At 44.2% G+C, this 17430-nt stretch overlaps 1 protein-coding gene across 2 annotated transcripts in view; it reads left to right on the forward strand.

The window, feature by feature from the left end:
* Nucleotides 1-17072, forward strand: part of LOC115481759 (E3 ubiquitin-protein ligase ZFP91-like) — a 70652-nt gene extending 53580 nt beyond the window's left edge. For both annotated transcript variants that reach the window (XM_030221137.1, XM_030221136.1), the window contains exons 8-10: nucleotides 3433-3547; nucleotides 13470-13569; nucleotides 16606-17072. In XM_030221137.1, coding sequence (XP_030076997.1) covers nucleotides 3433-3547; nucleotides 13470-13569; nucleotides 16606-16876 — 486 coding nt within the window. In that variant the 3' untranslated portion in view covers nucleotides 16877-17072. The remainder of the gene's footprint in view (nucleotides 1-3432; nucleotides 3548-13469; nucleotides 13570-16605) is intronic.
* The last annotated feature ends 358 nt before the right edge of the window (nucleotides 17073-17430 follow it).

The raw sequence follows: 17430 nt of genomic DNA on the forward strand, positions 1-17430 counted from the left end.
ACCACTATAGATAAATACTGCATTTTGGATTTTACAAGTGGCAATAGCTGACTTGTATCACAGCTCGTGCCGTGACTCGCGCCCCGCTCATCTTTGGACGCCTTAGGGGGCATCAGGCTGAGTCCACGCTGCTCTCCATCACTCTTCCTGCCTCGCGGCCTGGTCCCGTGCCATGCATTCTGGTGTGGCAGCGTTAAAGGCTTTCCCTTAGGCGCACATGTACGCTGAAGAGCTGCCCTTAAAGGGGCAGTGTGCTGAAATTCTGGCGACGCCTGAGGAGTTCTGCTTCTGGCCTACCAGGTATTTAAGGAAGGCTCCTACATTTCCTCGGGGCCTTCACAACGAGGTCTCTAACTTTGTTCTAGTTCCAGTCTTGTTCCTGTTCCTGCTGTAGTCCAGTGCCTTCCTTGTTCCTGTTCCTGATGCTGCTCCAAGTCCTGCCTTGTCTCCAGGTTCCTGCCAAGCTCCAAGTCCTGCCTTGTCTCCAGGTTCCTGCCAAGCTCCAGGCCCTGCCTTGTCTCCGGGTTCCTGCCAAGCTCCAGGCCCTGCCTTGTCTCCGAGTTCCTGCCAAGCTCCAAGCCCTGTCTTGTCTCCAAGTTCCTACCAAGCTCCTAGCCCTTCCAGTGGAGCTCCAAGCCCTGTCTTGTCTCCAAGTTCCTACCAAGCTCCAAGCCCTTCCAGTGGAGGAGTAGCCTAGTGGTTAGTGCAGTGGACTTTGATCCTGGGGAACTGGGTTCAATTCCCACTGCAGCTCCTTGTGACTCTGGGCAAGTCACTTAACCCTCCATTGCCCCTGGTACAAAATAAGTACCTGAATATATGTAAACCGCTTTGAATGTAGTTGCAGAAACCTCAGAAAGGCGGTATATCAAGTCCCATTTCCCTTCCCTTCCCTTATGTCTGAGTTCCTGCCAAGCTCCAAGCCCTGCATTGTCTCCGGGTTCCTGCCAAGCTCCAAGTCCTGCCTTGTCTCCGAGTTCCTGACAAGTTCCAAGCCCTGTCTTGTCTCCATGTTCCTGCCAAGCTCCAAGCCCTGCCTTATGTCTGAGTTCCTGCCAAGCTCCAAGCCCTGGATTGTCTCTGGGTTCCTGCCAAGCTCCAAGCCCTATCTTGTCTGATCAATCAGCACCCCCCAAATACCAAAACTCAGATACAAGATTAATAGGTACATTGTTAAAGGTGGGGGACACTGTTGGAATAGATTGCCTATCTGATAGCCAAATGGCTACTGACTTCAACAAATTCAATTCCAAGCAATTCTCTGCCAACCAATTGACAACCGCGTCTAGACAAGCCTAAGTTCTACTAAGATCAATGTTTGTAGAGTCCAGGGCCTTTTGTAAAATACCAAGACATCTTCCCATCTCAATAGTCTATGTAAAATTGGGTTAGCAATGCTTTGTTTGAGCTCCTTCAAAACTATGGGGTGCATCCCATCCAGTCCTGGTGATTTGTTACTCTTTAATTTATCAAAATGTTCTATTACATCTTCTAGATTTACATGGACCAATATTCAAAACAACCTATATATTCACCAGTGGCCACTGAATGTATAACATTGCCTTGACGTGGCATACACAATCAGATGTTTACAATAAACATAAAGTGGCCTATTTACAGAGTTCTAAAACTTATATAAGTTGCATTGAGCTGTTCAAGTCTTTCATTGGCGAGATATAATCTGTATAGGAAAGGTCAGAGAAGGACAGGCAAAAAAAATTATTTGTGTAGCTGCAATGTTCAGCTGCTATCTGGATAAGGTAGCGGGGGTAATATCTAACCCACAGTGGTCAGTATTTTTTTAATGCTGGCCACTGGAGGTTCTCTGTACCCAGATCTTCAGCTATTTATTTATTTATTTTGGTTATTTGTTTATTGTTCTTGTATCCCACATTTTCCCACTTATTTGCAGGCTCAATGTGGCTTACATAGTCTTGTTATGACATTAACATTACAGGTTACAGCTATCCGAACATGTTAAAACAACTATCAGTCTGATCTACTTTGCATAAATAGTTATCTGGATATAGTCATTGAATATTGGACCTACCCAGATTGCCCTAGTACGTTCCAGGTAGTGCTGGAGTGCTCTAGAAAGATTTTCATTGGCTGACACTGGTGAGTGGTGCTTATCCAGGTAGGAGCAGGCTCCTTCTTTGTAAGTACCGCAGAATATCAACCCATTAGATCCTAGGCATATGCAAGATTTGCCTGTGCATATCTATCTTCTTCATAAAAAGATTTGTCAAGTTTCTGAGAAATGAATGTTTGTGACTCGCTGCCTTTTTTTCCCTGTGTTTTGTTCCTATAAAATAAAATTTGGGGGGGGGGGGAAGGTTGGATTCTGACATAGGAACTTAAGAGTAGCCATACTGGGTCAGACCAATGTTCCATCTAGCCCAGTATCCTGCTTCCAACAGTGGCCAAGTACCTGCAGAAACCCAAATACTGGCAACTTTCTGGAATCCCAAAAAGGAACAAGATTTTGGAATCTCAAAGAGTAACATGATTACAAGCTACCAATCCCGGGGCAAGCAGTGGCTTCCCCATGTCTCTCTCAATAGCAGACTATGGACTTTTCCTCCAGGAACTTGTCTGAACCTTTTCTGAACCCAGATATGCTAACTGCTGTTACCATACTGTAGAGATTGCAGCATTCATTTGTACCCTGTGACTCCGTGGTTCAACTTGGTGTAGATGCATGACACCTGACTACATGTTAAATCATTAAAACCATCAAAATGTTACATTTTAACAGCCAAAACTAAACAAAATAAACCAGGACCTTAGCCACCGATTATTAAAGTCTCAGCTATCACCAATGCACTAGTCCACTCATCCAATATTTGTAATACAATGCACACCCGTGAGTAGCAAGGGAACCCTCAGATGATTTTGCCACTTCTCATGCAGTCAAGCATACTGCTCTGAAATGGTATAGCGTTTCTTTCATCGGGTATCCCTGCAGTGAGTTCGGAAGACTTTTTTTCTTTTTTTCTATATTATTGCTTCCCGACACCACTGTGCTACAATTTTTCAATCTTTTTAAACCAAATGTGCAAAGTAATGGACTAAATACTTTAAACTTTCAATCTTTTAAAACAAATGTGCAAGGTGAAAAGCTGAGTACTTATCCAGTCTCATGGGAATTCTTCCACTTTATTCCTCTTTATTCCACACTGCCTTCCCCTGAAACCGCCCGACTCTGCAGGTTTCAATTGCTTGCTTCAGGGACGAGGGTTAAGGCATGAAAAACAAAAGAACTCCTTCCTCTAGCTCAAATTAAAATGAGACATTTTAACAGCCATCATATGTCCTTACTCATATCTTTAAGAGTAGTTAGTTCTTGTTGTTGGACACGATCCCTGGAAAAGCCTGCTTTATAGTCATTTTAGCTAAAATAAAGTACTGTTTCTGCCTTGATATCTGCAGCACCACAAGAAGTATCAGCACGAGCAACAGAAAACCTTCACCTGCTCTGAGCCCAGCTGTGGGAAATCCTTCAACTTCAAAAAGCACCTGAAGGAGCATGAGAAGCGTCATAGTGGTATGATACCGTGACTGCAGTTATGTTCTTTGATGGGTTGAAAAAAGAACGTAGGGGAAATAAAGAGCAATGTGAAAAGAGACAGGGATTTCCTACTGACCAAGCTAGGAGAGCTGCTTCTCTGTGTCAGTGATAGTTGCTCATGCTGATTTCAAGGTAAAACCATTTGGCATGTTCAAATCCTAATATCAGTCAAAGTAGGCTCACAATTCCGTAGTATAATTTCAAGAGAGCAGTTTACTATATTTATTTTAGTTACAGTTGTACCCCGCACTTTCCCACTCATGGCAGGCTCATGGAGGGTTAAGTGACTTGCCCAGAGTCACAAGGAGCTGCCTGTGCCCGAAGTGGGAATTGAACTCAGTTCCTCAGGACCAAAGTCCACCACTCTAACCACTAGGCCACTCCTCCACTGTTGCTACTATTTGAGATTCTACATGGAATGTTGCTATTCCACTAGCAACATTCCATGTAGAAGTCGGCCCTTGCAGATCACCAATGTGGCCGCGCAGGCTTCTGTGAGTCTGACGTCCTGACGTACGTGCAGGACGTCAGACTCACAGAAACAGAAGCCTTCTACATGGAATGTTGCTGCTAGTGGAATAGCAACATTCCATGTAGAATCTCAAATAGTATCTATTTTATTTTTGTTACATTTGTACCCTGCGCTTTCCCACTCATGGCAGGCTCAATGCGGCTTACATGGGGCAATGGAGGGTTAAGTGACTTGCCCAGAGTCACAAGGAGCTGCCTGTGCCCGAAGTGGGAATCGAACTCAGTTCCCCAGGACCAAAGCCCACCACCCTAACCACTAGGCCACTCCTCCACCTCTTAGGAAGACTATTTTGGTCCTCAAGGAATCCAAAAACATTGGCCTTCCAATGAGGATATAACAAGTTGTTCTGTTTAAGTAATACAGGTGGAGTGATTGATGACTTTTACTGATTTTTTGCTTCTGGGAATTCTGGGAAATGATTAGCCAGTATTTGAAATACAACATTCGTTTAAATCCCTGGTGATGGTGTTTAAATAATCAACATATTTTCAGTCCTGTGGTCCACACAAGCGGTGGCATTGAATATATTTGGCCAGCACCTCTTGCTGTCATTATACAGACAGTGGCAATAGCCACTATCCACATAGTGAGCAGCTTTGATCACCCTGCACCAGTTCTGCACGCAATTGCCAAAACTGAATAGAGACCTACACGGGAATGGGGTTCGTGGGAATTCCACAGGAATCCTCTCGGGGGCTGTGGGATTCCCGCGGGGATGGAAGCAGTTCTGCACGGTTCCCATGGGGACGGAAGCAGTTCCTGCAGGGTTCCCCTGGGGACAAAAGCAGTTCCTGCAGGGTTCTCGTGGGGACAAAAGCAGTTCCTGCAGGGTTCCCATGGGGACAAAAGCAGTTCCTGCAGGGTTCCCCTGGGGACAAAAGCAGTTCCTGCAGGGTTCTCGTGGGGACAAAATCAGTTCCTGCAGGGTTCTCGTGGGGACAAAAGCAGTTCCTGCAGGGTTCTCGTGGGGACGGAAGCAGTTCCTGCAGGGTTCCCGTGGGGACAAAAGCAGTTCCTGCAGGGTTCCCGTGGGGACAAAAGCAGTTCCTGCAGGGTTCCCGTGGGGGACAAAAGCAGTTCCTGCAGGGTCCACATGGAAGTGTAAGCTGCACCTGCACCAGCCTCTCGCCTACCAAGTTTTTTGAGTGCCACCTCCTCCGTCTCGTCCTCCTTGCTTGAACAGCGCAGATGCAGAAAGTCTTCCATTAACCCTCTCTGCTCCTGGGCTGATATGCAGGCCTCAGCTCTGACACCTGACCTATTCCTATTGGCGCAGGCATGTGGTGACTAGTGAATCAGAGACAAGTCATCTGAGACTGAGAGAGCAAACCGAAATTTTTGTTTTTTAGGTACCATTAAATTCTGGTGGAGATGGGTTAAATTAGTACGTAAGTACATACAGTGGGGGAAATAAGTATTTGATCCCTTGCTGATTTTGTAAGTTTGCCCACTGACAAAGACATGAGCAGCCCATAATTGAAGGGTAGGTTATTGGTAACAGTGAGAGATAGCACATCACAAATTAAATCCGGAAAATCACATTGTGGAAAGTATATGAATTTATTTGCATTCTGCAGAGGGAAATAAGTATTTAATCCCTCTGGCAAACAAGACCTAATACTTGGTGGCAAAACCCTTGTTGGCAAGCACAGCGGTCAGACGTCTTCTGTAGTTGATGATGAGGTTTGCACACATGTCAGGAGGAATTTTGGTCCACTCCTCTTTGCAGATCATCTCTAAATCATTAAGAGTTCTGGGCTGTCGCTTGGCAACTCGCAGCTTCAGCTCCCTCCATAAGTTTTCAATGGGATTAAGGTCTGGTGACTGGCTAGGCCACTCCATGACCCTAATGTGCTTCTTCCTGAGCCACTCCTTTGTTGCCTTGGCTGTATGTTTTGGGTCATTGTCGTGCTGGAAGACCCAGCCACGACCCATTTTTAAGGCCCTGGCGGAGGGAAGGAGGTTGTCACTCAGAATTGTACGGTACATGGCCCCATCCATTCTCCCATTGATGCGGTGAAGTAGTCCTGTGCCCTTAGCAGAGAAACACCCCCAAAACATAACATTTCCACCTCCATGCTTGACAGTGGGGACGGTGTTCTTTGGGTCATAGGCAGCATTTCTCTTCCTCCAAACACAGCGAGTTGAGTTCATGCCAAAGAGCTCAATTTTTGTCTCATCTGACCACAGCACCTTCTCCCAATCACTCTCGGCATCATCCAGGTGTTCACTGGCAAACTTCAGACGGGCCGTCACATGTGCCTTCCGGAGCAGGGGGACCTTGCGGGCACTGCAGGATTGCAATCCGTTATGTCGTAATGTGTTACCAATGGTTTTCGTGGTGACAGTGGTCCCAGCTGCCTTGAGATCATTGACAAGTTCCCCCCTTGTAGTTGTAGGCTGATTTCTAACCTTCCTCATGATCAAGGATACCCCACGAGGTGAGATTTTGCGTGGAGCCCCAGATCTTTGTCGATTGACAGTCATTTTGTACTTCTTCCATTTTCTTACTATGGCACCAACAGTTGTCTCCTTCTCGCCCAGCGTCTTACTGATGGTTTTGTAGCCCATTCCAGCCTTGTGCAGGTGTATGATCTTGTCCCTGACATCCTTAGACAGCTCCTTGCTCTTGGCCATTTTGTAGAGGTTAGAGTCTGACTGATTCACTGAGTCTGTGGACAGGTGTCTTTCATACAGGTGACCATTGCCGACAGCTGTCTGTCATGCAGGTAACGAGTTGATTTGGAGCATCTACCTGGTCTGTAGGGGCCAGATCTCTTACTGGTTGGTGGGGGATCAAATACTTATTTCCCTCTGCAGAATGCAAATAAATTCATATACTTTCCACAATGTGATTTTCCGGATTTAATTTGTGATGTGCTATCTCTCACTGTTACCAATAACCTACCCTTCAATTATGGGCTGCTCATGTCTTTGTCAGTGGGCAAACTTACAAAATCAGCAAGGGGTCAAATACTTATTTCCCCCACTGTAAGCATCGCCATACTGGGAAAAGACCAAGGGTCCATTAAGCCCAGCATCCTGTCTCCGACAGTGGCCAATCCAGGCTTCAAGAACCTGGCAACCCCCCTCCAAAAAAAAATGATTTTTAATAATGTTTAATGGACTTTTCACTCAGCAATCTGTCCAAATCCCCCTTAAACTCTGTAAGGCCAGCTGCTGTCACTACATTCTCTGGCAACGAGTTCCAGAGTCTAACTACACGCTGAGTAAAGAAAAACGTTCTCCTATTTGTTTAAAATCTACCATATTCTAGCTTCATCTTGTATCCCCTGGTTTTGTTGTTGTTTGAAAGTGTAAATAAACGCTTCACATCTGTCCGCTCTATTCCGCTCATTATCTTGTAGACTTCTATCATATCACCCCTCAGCCGCGTTTTCTCCAAGCTGAAGAGCCCTAACCTTCTCAGCCTTTCCTCATAGGGAAGTCGTTCCATTCCCTTTATCATTTTCGTCGCCCTTCTCTGCACCTTCTCTAATTCCTTTATATCTTTTTTTGAGATGCGGCAAGCAGAATTGGGCACAATACTCGAGTTGCGGTCGCACCATGGAGCGATAGAACAGCATTATAACATCCTCGTGTTTGTTTTCCATCCCTTTCCTAATAATACTCAAAATTCTGTGTGCTTTCTTAGCCACCGCAGCACACTGAGCAGAAGTTTTTAACGTCTTATCAACGATGACTCCCAGATCCCTTTCTAGGTCCGTGACTCCTAACGCGGAACCTTGCATGACGTAGCTGTAATTCGGGTTCCTCTTACCCACCTGCATCACTTTGCACTTCTCAACATTGAACTTCATCTGCCACTGGCATGCTCAATCCCCCAGTCTCGCGAGGTCCTCCTGTAATCTTTCACACTCCTCCTACGACTTGACGACCCTGAATAACTTTGTGTCATCTGCGAATTTAATTACCTCACTAGTTACTCCCATCTCTAGGTCATAAGTACATAAGCATCATCATGCTGGGACAGACCAAGGGTCCATCGAGCCCAGCACCCTGTCTCCGACAGCGGCCAAAATAATAAACAATTTGTCCCGTCCATCCCAGAAATAGTGGATTATTTCCACGTCCATTCAATAACATTCTATGGCCTTTTCCTCCAGGAAGCCGTCCAACCCTTTTTTAAAGTCTGCTAAGTCAACCGCCTTAACATTTTTTCCAGCAATGAATTCCAGAGTCTAACTATTCTTGCAGAGACGGGTGGGAACGGGTTAAATTCTTGCAGGGATGGGTAAGATTCCAGAGGGAACAGGTTAGATTTCTGTCCCCATGTAAGTCTTTGTTACAGAATTCATGCTTAATGCACAGTGTCCTAGGGCCTAACAGTAGGCAGCCTATAGAGAATTAGGCCCTAAGTTGACACCATGATCAGTGGCGTTCCTAGGTCGGCAGCCACCTGGGGCGGATCGCCGCTGCGCACCCCCCCCCCCCCCCCCCCCCCCCCCGCCGGGTGCAGTGACGTCCGTCCCCCCAGGGTTAAGCACGACACCCCCCCCTCCCCCCTGGCTGCATTCTTGGCTGCTGGAGGGTGCAGAGAGCAGCCGCGTGTCTGTTGGCTCCACTGGCTCCCTGCTCCCTCTGTTCCGGAGCAGAGGGAGCAGGGAACCAGCAGAGCTGATAGGCGCGCGGCTGCTGCTACTACTACTACTACTACTATTTAGCATTTCTATAGCGCTACAAGGCAGCGTGCACCCAGGGCGGACCGCCCCCACCGCCCCGCCCTTCCTACGCCACTGACCATGATGCATTAACATTTACTGTGGCTGGTGTAATGCTAGCACCTAAATGAGACATTTACACGTCATTTATAGTATTCTATAATTTAAGTGTATAAATGTTGACCCCACGTCTGCCCCACCCATGTCTCTCCTCTGTGAATACTCCCTTACATAAGCCATTTTAGTGCGTAATCATTGAATAGCGGTGGAGGTCCTACTGCCATTTGTGCATGTGAATGTAAACTTTACAGTATGTAAATGCTGGCATGCTGTGAACTTAAACATGCAGCCCATTCTCAAATTTGGTTGGCCTGAGGCTATCCATATTTGGCTAATATTCTGTGCCATTCCCATATAGCAGTCCTAACTTTGCCTGGTTAGCTATTTCTGCAGTGCAGTGTGCTCGGTTAGTTATGTGGGAACTGGCACTGAATATCAGGCTCCCTTAGAAGGCTTCACCCTAGCATCTATTTCAGATTACCTTTCTGTTTAGAAGAGGGGAAGTTATCAACAACATGCCCTCTAAGCTAAGCAGGAGTCGCTCCACCTGCAATCCTGCTGATGGGGGAGGAGGGCTTTGATATTGCATTTTCAATTGCGCAGAACAGGTCTGAAGTATGAAAGCACTACCCCCACCAGGAGGAATGCAGGCAGAGGATTCCCATGCAGCCTAGAGGGAACGTTAGTTAACAACTCTCAAAAAACTGTTGTCCCATGTTGTTGATGGATTATTTTTTTAAAAGACGGTGCTTACCTTTGAAACCCCATTTATGTGACTAGGTCAGTGATTTTCACCCTTTTTTATCTCGTGGCACAATTACAAAGGTGCAAAAATTCTCAAGGCACACCATCAGTTTTTTTAGGGATGCATGAGAAGGAAAGATAGCTGTTTCCCTTACCCTAGACTAGCTATTACATGGTGGAGGGAGGGGAAAGCAGTGGCGTTCCTAGCGTCGACGACACCCGGGGCAGATCGCCGATGCGCCCCCCCCCCCCCCGGCGAAATGACACCCCCCGGGTGCACGCCGCTAGGGGGGGGTGCCGCGGCGCGCGCCTGTCAGCTGCGAGTTCGAATCACTACACTAAATTCTCTCGTTCGCTGCAGCTCCCTCCCTCTGCAGCGAACAAGAGAATTTAGCGTAGCGATTCGAAGTCGCAGCTGACAGGCGCGCGCCGCGGCACCCCCCAGCGGCGTGCACCCAGGGCGGACCTCCCCCACCGCCCCCCCCCTCCCCTTGGTGCGCCACTGGGGGAAAAATAGGAAATTCTTGCCAAAATTCAAACAATTTGCCAGTCTGGATTCTATATTTTGATTTCCATCCTCTTCTTTGAGTGTTCTCTGTTTTTTCTTACTTCCACTTCTGACTCCTCATTCATTCTAGTCTCATTCTCCTTTTTCTGTTTCAGTGTGCTCTCTTATTTGTCTCGTACCCTCAGAGTGGATATTTTTGTATTTTCTTTGCTTCTCTCTGCATGCTTTCATTCACCTGTTCCCTCTCCCCTTTCTCCTACACTTTCTCCTTCCTTTAGTTCCCTGGATTCCCCTCTTCCCCATCCACCAAACCCAGGGTTCTCTTTTTTTCTTACCTATCCCCCCCATTCCTAGTACTCTCTCTCTCTCTCTGCATCCATTCTCTGTCCTCTCTCCCTCTCTACCATCTCCAATTATCTCTTTCGCCCCCCCCCCCCCCACCACCACCATCATGAGGCTTTTCACCCTCTCCTTCCCAGCCCATTCTTTTTCTTTCCCTGTCCTCCACTACATTGAAATACTTAGAAATGTATAAGTGCACAAGAAGGGGCATTTTTGCAAAGGAACAGAATACCCCAGTGGCCTGTTTTTTACCCCTTCCAGTTGCCTCACCTTTGTTTTCTGCAGCAGCAGTGATTTAGACAGCCTGCTCGCGCCTTTGTATCGCTCCGTGGTGCGACCGCACCTTGAATACTATATGCAATTCTGGTCACCACATCTCAAAAAAAGATATATAGCAGAAAAGGTACAGAGAAGGGCGACGAAAATGGTGAATGGGATAGGACAACTTCCCTATGAGGAAAGGTTAAAGTGGCTAGGGCTCTTCAGCTTGGAGAAGAGACAGCTGAGGGGAGATATGATAAAGATCTATAAAATAATTTGCTATACCACCCTTTCTGAACATCAAAGTCAGGTCGGTTTACAAAAATACTAAAAAATACAAAGAAAAACGGAATTCCATTAAGGTAGGAAAGAGAGCACACAAACCACGAGCATACAGTACTTAAAATTAATAATGACATACGAAGACCCTCGTCAAGAAAAACATCCAAAAGCAATAGAAAAGTAGTGAGTTTTTTCAGAGCGAATAGAAGAGAGGGTGGTGGACGCTTGGAATGCCCTCCCGCGGGAGGTGGTGGAGATGAAAACGGTAACGGAATTCAAACATGTGTGGGATATGCATAAAGGAATCCTGTGCAGAAGGAATGGATCCTCAGAAGCTTAGCTGAAATTGGGTGGCGGAGCAGGTGGGGGGAAGAGGGGTTGGTGGTTGGGAGGCTAGGATAGGGGAGGGCAGACTTATACGGTCTGTACCAGAGCCGGTGATGGGAGGCGGGACTGGTGCTTGGGAGGCGGGAAATACTGCTGGGCAGACTTATACGGTCTGTGCCCTGAAAAAGACAGGTACAAATTCAACGTAAGGTACAAATTCAAGGTAAGGTATACACATATGAGTTTATCTTGGGCAGACTGGATGGACCATGCAGGTCTTTTTCTGCCGTCATCTACTACGTTACTATGTATAGGTCATTCCAGAGCAGAGTGTCGTGTAGATTCCAGGTGAGCCGATTTTGGTGTAGGAAAGACTAAACAGTAAGAATCAAGTGAACACAAAGATCTTAAAGAAGTATAAGGAATAGTCAAGGAAGAAAGGAAAGAAGGGAGACCAGTGTGATAAGTTTTGTGAACCAAACTGATCTTGAAAAAAGGACCTATAAGGAAAAGGCAACCAGTGTAGTCAGAGGAACAAAGTTGTGACGTGATCAGAGCAGTTGGCTGTACAGAGAAAACGGGCAGCAGAGTTATGAAGTGTTCTGAGTCTTTTTAGCTGAGAATTCAGTAGACCTGCAAATATAGTATTACAGTAGTCAAGTTTAGAGATAATAAAAGCATGTACCAAAGTGTGTAAGGAAGCAAAGTCAAAATAAGAACGAATAGAATGGAGACTACGAAGCGAACAGAAACCCGACTTAACAACAGAGAAGATATGTTGAGCAAAAAATTGTGAGTCCAAAATAATGCCCAGCTATTGAAATGATTGAACAGGCTGCACAGTTTGATTGAAAAAAGTAAGAGGAACTGTAGGGATCAAAAGGGAACCAGTAATCGAGGTTTAAAATAAGTCTGTGATCTGAAAGCCAGGACTGAATAGTGCAAAGGCAAGATTGAACATGAGCAAGACCAATTTGATACGGAGAAAAAGGAAAAGCCAAAAGAATGTCATCTGCATAGATATAGAAAAACAAAGTGGGAAGTGGACCAATGACTTCAGGACGCCAAGACTAACGTAGTATAAAGTAGAATAAACTTTATTGTAGACTCGACACAGTACTGTGTTTCGGCCACAGGTCTGCCTCAGGAGTCTTGAGTGGTGTAAATTTCTGAATCACCGTCTCGTCTTGGATGTTACAAAAAGAAATTATGTATCCAACGCTGGATGGTCTAATCAGACTTCCAAGATCGTCCAACAAAGGTGTAGCGGTACAAATATGCTTTAGAAGCGACAAGCGTTTTTGTACCGCTACACCTTTGTTGGATGATCTTGGAAGTCTTTGATTAGACCATCCAGCGTTGGATACATAATTTCTTTTTGTAACATCCAAGACGAGACGGTGATTCAGAAAATTATTTACACCACTCAAGACTCTTGAGGCAGACCTGTGGCCGAAACACAGTACTTTGTTGAGTCTACAATAAAGTTTATTCTACTTTATACTGCTTTAGTCTCAGCGTCCCGAAGTCATTGGTCTACTTCCCACTTTGTTTTTCTGTTTCTGCACCCCGTGGGATTTTGTGTTCATCCACTTTTGTGGAGAGCCTCCCTTGATAATCTGCATAGATATAAAAATTCAGAGAGTAGGGGTGGACCAAATAATCCTCGCAACCAGAAGTAAGATGTAGCAAACTTTATTCAGCACCATTCATGTATATGATCCGACATAGGGCCATTTTTCAACAGGACACACCCATCTGCTTCAGGGGTCTAACTCTTACAGTAGAAACACAAAAAGGGTCAGTGCAGAATAATGAAACTTACATTTGAAAACCACTTACTTGCAGTGAATTGCAATCAAACGCCGTCCCGCCAAGAGTGAGCACAGCACTCTGAACTCCTGCTGTTTTGGGGATTTATTTTATGTAGACCTGGTGACTTATTTTTTTATTATAATAAACCTTGTGTGACTCTCAGGTTTCCTTCTTCTACTTTTTGGTGGTCCTTCGCTACGTCTGTATTTTTTTTATAGGGGACTTTTTCTCCTTTTTGGTGTTTAGTCAGATAATGTCCATTTATATGATTGATGAATTGGTACATTCAGGAAGCACCCATGACAGAAAAGCAACTTTATTTTCTCATCCCTTTACTCCCTACAGATAAGCGTGATTTCATCTGTGAGTTCTGTGCTCGAGCCTTCCGCACCAGCAGTAACTTAATTATCCACAGGCGAATCCACACAGGAGAGAAACCCCTCCAGTATGTATTATTCATTATACTGAACTGTCCTTATTTTCTATTACATTTTGTAATACCAGTGATAATACCAGAATGCTTATTTACCCTTTCAGATAGTACTAGTGGACACACTAGGAAGCTATTAAGTAGCATGGATTGATGCATAGGCATTATAACATTATCATTTTTGTTTTCCATTCCTTTCCTAATAATTCCTAACATTCCATTTGCTTTCTTTGCCGCTGCTGCACACTGAGCAGACGGCTTCAACGTATCATCAACGATGACACCTAGATCCTTTTCCTTCGCAGTGACTCCTAATGTGGAACCTTGCATCACATAGCTATAGTTTGGGTTCCTCTTTCCCGCATGCATCACTTTGCACTTGCTCACATTAAACGTCATCTGCCATTTGGATGCCCAGTCTCCCAGTGTCGTTAAGGTCCTCTTGCAATTTAACAACTTTGAATAACTTTGTGTCATCAGCAGATTTAATTACCTCACTAGTTATTCCCATCTCTAGATTGTTATATATTTATTAGACTTTATTTACCGCCTTTGTTAATGAATTCACTCAAGGTGCTGTACAGTAAGAATAAATCAAACATGAGCAATAGACAGTTACAGCAATAAAAATATTTATTTATTTATAACATTTGTATCCCACATTTTCCCACCTATTTGCAGGCTCAATGTAGCTTACATAGTTCCGTAAGTGGTGATTACCAGTTCAGGATAGGAGAAATACATAGTTGAGGTAGAGGGACAGATTAGGTTAGGTTACAGGAGGAAAGTTCGTCCTATGATAAGAGCTAAAGGTAATAGATTAAACTTCGTTCATGACAAAAATAGTTTGAACAATTAGGATCATTAAACTAGAAATCAATATAATTAGCAAAAACAGTTGAGATATAGAAAATACATATTTTATAGTTGCGTTTTGTTAATTTGCATTTAGGATAATTTGGCTTTCTTAAATAAATAAGTTTTCAATAGTTTACGGAAGGACACTGTGTCGTGTGTTATTTTTATGGATTTGGGTAATTCATTCCAAATTTGCGTGCTTATGTAGGAGAAGCTACAAATTAACAATACAAATTAATTCAAATTAACAATACAAAGTATGGCATAGTATACTACTTATAGTGCCAACACAATACGTAATAGAACGTTTTAATTGACAGTGTAGAGTATAAGCAAAGATTGAACATATACATAGGTAAGAGAATAAGAGGAGTTAGAAAGTAAGGTGACTGATTTAAAGAAAGTTGCACATGATGTCAGAGAGATGATTAAATATGATCTCAGCTAGGGTAGGAGTGGATAAACATGTCCTGCTGCAATATGTGCAGTCTGTGTCACTCTTTGTGTGTGTGAGTGAGACTAACAAGTTAGTCACTTCTTCTATTAAAGGCCTGGTTGAAGAACCAAGCTTTCACCTGCTTCCTGAAGTAGAGATAGTCTTGTGTTAAGCGGAGCCTTTCAGGCAATGCATTCCAGAGTGTGGGAACTAATCTGGAGAAGGCTTGCTTGCGGGTATCACATCGTGTAATATGTTTTGGAGAGGGTGTGCTTAGTGATAGTCCTTGGGAGGACCTTAGTGTCCTTGGAGGTGTGTGGAGGATCATCCTATTCAAAAAAAACAAAAAGGCACAAAAACTGCTTACTGAATAATACCAACAAACAAAAAAGCAGAGAGGGTTAAGAGATTTATTGGAACAATACCCGACGTGGCCACGTTTCGCCCTCAGGCTGCGTCAGGGGTAAAACTATAAAAACAAAACAAAATATAAAACCATATATAACCATACATATGCATATATAATTCATTACCCATCATAAAATATAGACAAATCACATATACAATATAATGTTTAGAATCACATATATAATCCACAATAATCAATTTTAAATCAACATGTATAAAAACCAAATCAAATCAATAATATTGACATATTGCAAAGAATAAAATATAATAAAACATATATATTTTTCAAAACATATGGAGGGGGGCAGGGGGGAAAAAGGGGAAGACATTAAGAGTCCCATTGTACAAACGTTGAATGCCAGGCCCTCGGTTTCTAATTCAGTCAGTCACTGAGTATTCGGTTTGTTTATAAGTCCTTTATGCTGAGGTGGTGGTAGTAGGAAAATAAAATCAACAGATACCTGGTCTCTTCAAATCATATAAAATTCTCAGTACAAAATTTGAGTAATGCTTACCATTTGATTACAATTAATCTTAAATGAACAAACAACTTCCTCACTCTACTCTCTCTATTTTGGTCTACTGGGATACAATCCCCCAAAATAACCAGAACATGATACCATACCTTAGTATGTCTGGCTTTTTTGGCCTTTTTCAATGCCAAAATGCCCCTGGCTTCCAAGAGATTAGAGAGTGATAAACACTCTGACTGGTCAACCGCTGCCATCTGCTGCTTTCGGCAGACTTTGCTGTACGCTTCATGCAACTGTGACAAAATAAAGACAGTCCCTGCTCAAAGAGCTTACAATCTAATAGACAAAAATAATAAAGTAAGCAAATCAATTAATGTGTAGAGGAAAGAGGAGAGGAGGGTAGGTAGAAGCGAGAGGCACAAGTGGTTACAAGTCAAAAGCAGTGTTAAAGAGGTGGGCTTTCAATCTAGATTTAAAGGTGGCCAAGGATGGGGCAAGACGTAGGGGCTCCAGGCGTAGGGTGCAGCGAGACAGAAGGAGTGAAGTCTGGAGTTGGCAGTAGTGGAGAAGGGAACAGATAAGAAGGATTTATCCATGGATCCATTAATGTTTTTTTAAGGGAAGTTCCAACATCCTTCCTCCCTCCCTTCCAATTCCAGGTTGAAACTGGGAAGAAGGGAGGGGGGACGGACGACAACCCTGGAACTTCGGAGGGAGGGAATGAACTTTCGGTGGGTGAATATTATATGCAGCCTTCCCTTCCCTCCGAGGGCGGGGTACTGAGAGCGAGTGCGAGGTCATGGAGTATAAGAATCACCCTGCATGAGGCATGAAATATATGTATTTAATCACCCTCACTCTCTGCTTCTTTCTCAGGTGTGAGATATGTGGCTTTACTTGTCGTCAGAAGGCTTCTTTGAACTGGCACATGAAGAAACATGATGTTGACTCCCTCTACCAGTTCTCCTGTGATATATGTGGCAAGAAGTTTGAGAAGAAAGACAATGTTTTAGCCCATAGAACCAAGAAACATGCCAGAAATACTGGGGACACTACTGTGTCCCAGGACACTCGAGAGGCACCTCCACGTATGGAAACTACAACAGTAGAGATTACGTCAGACGCAAGGACTTCACAGCAGTTGTAGAAGCTGAATTGGATTTGCAATAAAAGAATGCAGAACTTTGTCACGGTCAAAGGGGGGGGGGGAGCACTACAGCAGTTAATGACGTACCCCTTTATCAGGACCTTATTCATCCCATATACTGTACTGTTTATGTTGATTAAGGTGCTCATTTTCAAAGCACATAGTCTTACAAAGTTACTTGCAGGGGCATTTTTGATATGACGTCTAAGTCCAACTTTGGACGTTTTGCTAAAAATGTCCGAAGTTCAAGTGGCGAATATAGTCATTTTCAAAACAGAAAAAACATCTATCTTTTTTTTCAAAAATGGCTATTTGCTAGATGTTTTTGTGCTCTGTGCATTTATCTTTGTGGTCTATTTTTGAAAAAAAAAAAAAAGGTCGAAGTGAAAAACGCACAAAATCAAGCCATTAGGATGCAAGAGGAGGTAACATTCTTAGTAGACTGGCCACACAGACATCCAGGAGAGCAATGGGGCACCCTAGAGGGCACTGCAATGGACTTCAAATATATGCTCCCAGGTACACATCTCACCGTTGTTCCCTTATCTTGTCTG

Source organism: Microcaecilia unicolor, chromosome 12 (assembly GCF_901765095.1).
Source record: "Microcaecilia unicolor chromosome 12, aMicUni1.1, whole genome shotgun sequence".
Taxonomy (NCBI): domain Eukaryota; kingdom Metazoa; phylum Chordata; class Amphibia; order Gymnophiona; family Siphonopidae; genus Microcaecilia; species Microcaecilia unicolor.